This window comes from Octopus bimaculoides, chromosome 2, assembly GCF_001194135.2.
Source record: "Octopus bimaculoides isolate UCB-OBI-ISO-001 chromosome 2, ASM119413v2, whole genome shotgun sequence".
NCBI classification, from domain to species: domain Eukaryota; kingdom Metazoa; phylum Mollusca; class Cephalopoda; order Octopoda; family Octopodidae; genus Octopus; species Octopus bimaculoides.
The window spans coordinates 120,488,220-120,491,213 of record NC_068982.1 but is presented as its reverse complement, the minus strand read 5'-3'; the positions used below and the strand labels follow the sequence as shown (position 1 = coordinate 120,491,213).

The window sequence follows — 2,994 nt, the reverse complement described above, 5'->3', positions numbered from 1 at the left end:
TATGCCTAGGGTACCATATATTTGTGTTTGTACAGTTTTGTTCAAGTGAATGTTTAAGAAACCATAAGAAAATTATGTGTTTGCTTTAAAATTTGAGATCACATAGACAGTATTTTACGTAGGATATGGGCAGTTTATTATTATTATTATTATTATTATTATTATTATTATTATTATTATTATTATTATTATTATTTAAGATTATTATTATTTAAGATTATTACTACAGATTTTCTATAGAAATTAGAGCAAGCACTAAAAGTTACGTTTCGTACGTGTATGTAAACAATGCGATCGAAGATAGAAAAGACAGGTAATGGGCATATGTGCATATTTCAGGAGTTACTGCTCTTTCTTCAGCACCACATCCAACCTATTAACTATCCACGAATACATGTCTTAAACAGTCATCAAATTTAGCGTTGTAACATAAGTGGATATACCAATTTTACATATTAAACTCATTCCTGGCAACTGGAATGAACACATTGATTGTTGGCAGGAACACCGTATTTCGTTATACAACCATAATACATGACCATTATCTATTTTTTTAATCTTCGATTGCATTGCTTACATAGACGTATAGACGTATATGCGAAACGTTGTAACTTTCAGAGATGGCTCTAATTTCTATAGAATATCAGTAGAAATAACCTTAATTAGAAATAACCTTAATTGCACTACTAATACGAGTAGGATACAGTATTATAAGCCTTTAATATACTCGGTTCTATACTGTGGATGCATAACAAAAGATATAGATGAAATACTGTAACTGATTAAATTAAGAGAAGTTAATAGAAGAACGAAGCAAGAAAAGATGAAATTTTTATTTTTAGAAAAATAGTTTTTTACGAAATCTCAAAAATCGTTTAAAGAATAGCTCATTGGTTAATATTACATGAAATATTTCTTCTACGATGTAAGGCAGCAGGAGGTTAAATTTATTTTCTAACCATTTTTTATATTATACATTGTTTTTGTTTTTTTAGAGGTGAAGCTGATTATATTGCTGTTTATGTTTATATTTTCAGTAAACCCAACAAAGGTGTATTTGTGACATACAACAAAATTGTTATGGCTTGGGTGCCGTGCTAACCGTGAAAACTTCTAGGATGCAGAACCTGTTTATATCATCATGCGACCTTTGGAAGAATTATCGTGCCAAACCGGAAAATTGAAAGTATTTCCTACATCGATCTAATTGTTCTAACTTGTAGATTCGGTCATAATCGAGCAAAAATAGACACATGATCAGTATCGACTAATAAATAGTGTCAGCCTGTAATGAGTATGAAGCTAAGAATGATATGAACTTATGATCAGAACCAGTGTACTATAACTAGTGTGGATTTATGATTGAGTTAATCAGTGTGAAATTATCAATCGGAGTGAATAGTAGGACCAGTATTTACATACCTATGACCAATGTTGTCTTATGACGACTGTGGATTTATGACTAGTATTAAGCCGTGTTCAGTGTGAATTTTTACTTTCTGCGTCAGTATAAATCTTGAACCTGTGTTGACTTATTACCAGTACTAACTTATGACTAGTGTTAATCAGAGAAAACGATGATCAATATTAACGTATGACAAGGATTAATACAAGCTATGATTATTATGAACCTCTGACCAATATGGACCAATGATTTATGACTAGTATCAATCATTGTGAAATTGTGATTAATGCGAAGTTACGGCAAGGAACAATGTCTACTTACGACCAATGTGAACCCATGATTAATGTACAGCTATGATAAATATGAAATACAAAAGTATTCTGAATGTAGCTGTTCGTGTTGATATGTCCTAATTAACATCATTACATTTTAAAAGTCTAATTGACTTTATACCTAAGCGAAATAGTTCAAATCTTCAAAGGAGGGGATGCTGTGACGTTTATGCAACATTCAGCAGAATTGAATTAAGGGTGCTGGCTAAGTAAAATGGCTGCTATCTACGATCAAAGCATCTGGTTTCATCCCCCTTGGTTATGACTTCAAATGGCTGCAGGAAGCAATATTATTTTTCATTTCTTTGGGGATCATTAATTTATGTACCAATAATACACTGGTGTCCATTCAATAAATTATTCCGTCTGTTTAGAAATACTGTGCATATAAGAAACCAATTTGTAGATAAGTCATATATGTGTGCGTGTAAAAATAGCTTATGTGTGGAGGCAATGGCCCAGTGGTTAGGGCAGCGGACTCGCGGTCATAGGATCGCGGTTTCGATTCCCAGAAGGGGCGTTGTGAGTGTTTATTGAGCGAAAACACCTAAAGCTCCACGAGGCTCCGGCAGGGGATGGTGGCGAACCCTGCTGTACTCTTTCACCACAACTTTCTCTCACTCTTACTTCCTGTTTCTGTTGTGCCTGTAATTTCAAAGGGTCAGACTTGTCACACTGTGTCACGCTGAATATCCCCGAGAACTACGTTAAGGGTACACGTGTCTGTGGAGTGCTCAGCCACTTGCACGTTAATTTCACTAGCAGGCTGTTCCGTTGATCGGATCAACTGGAACCCTCGACTTCGTAAGCGACGGAGTGCCAACAACAACAATGTTTATATATGTATGTACGTATGTATGTATGTATGTATGTATGTATGTATGTTTTTTCTTTAAGTTTAATTTCAGTTCTTCTGGAGAGAGTACAAGTTGGTTGCTAACAAAGCAACGAGACTTTTTGAATTAAGAGTTCCTGTTGTTTGTAAATATGTGGTTTATTAGGTGTGTGTTAGTTGAACTGTCGATGCATCCACCCAAGTGTGTGTATCTATTCACATATGTATGTATGTAGGTATGTATGTATGTATGTATGTATGTGTGTGTATGTATGTATGTATGTATGTATGTACATAGGTAAGTACGTGTGTGTATATGTATGTAGGTAATTAGGTAGATCGGTTGGTAGGTAGATAGGTAAATAAATAGGTAAGTACGCATGTTTGTATGTAAATATATTTACATACATACAGATATATAT

General features: G+C 34.0%; 1 protein-coding gene across 1 annotated transcript in view; it reads left to right on the top strand.

Moving 5' to 3' along the window:
* LOC106875300 (probable serine/threonine-protein kinase tsuA) overlaps positions 1-2,140 on the top strand; it is a 162,570-nt gene extending 160,430 nt beyond the window's left edge. Inside the window, exon 16 of the mRNA XM_052965874.1 lies at positions 1,038-2,140. Within this exon, the coding sequence (XP_052821834.1) occupies positions 1,038-1,101 (64 nt within the window). The 3' untranslated portion in view covers positions 1,102-2,140. The remainder of the gene's footprint in view (positions 1-1,037) is intronic.
* The last annotated feature ends 854 nt before the right edge of the window (positions 2,141-2,994 follow it).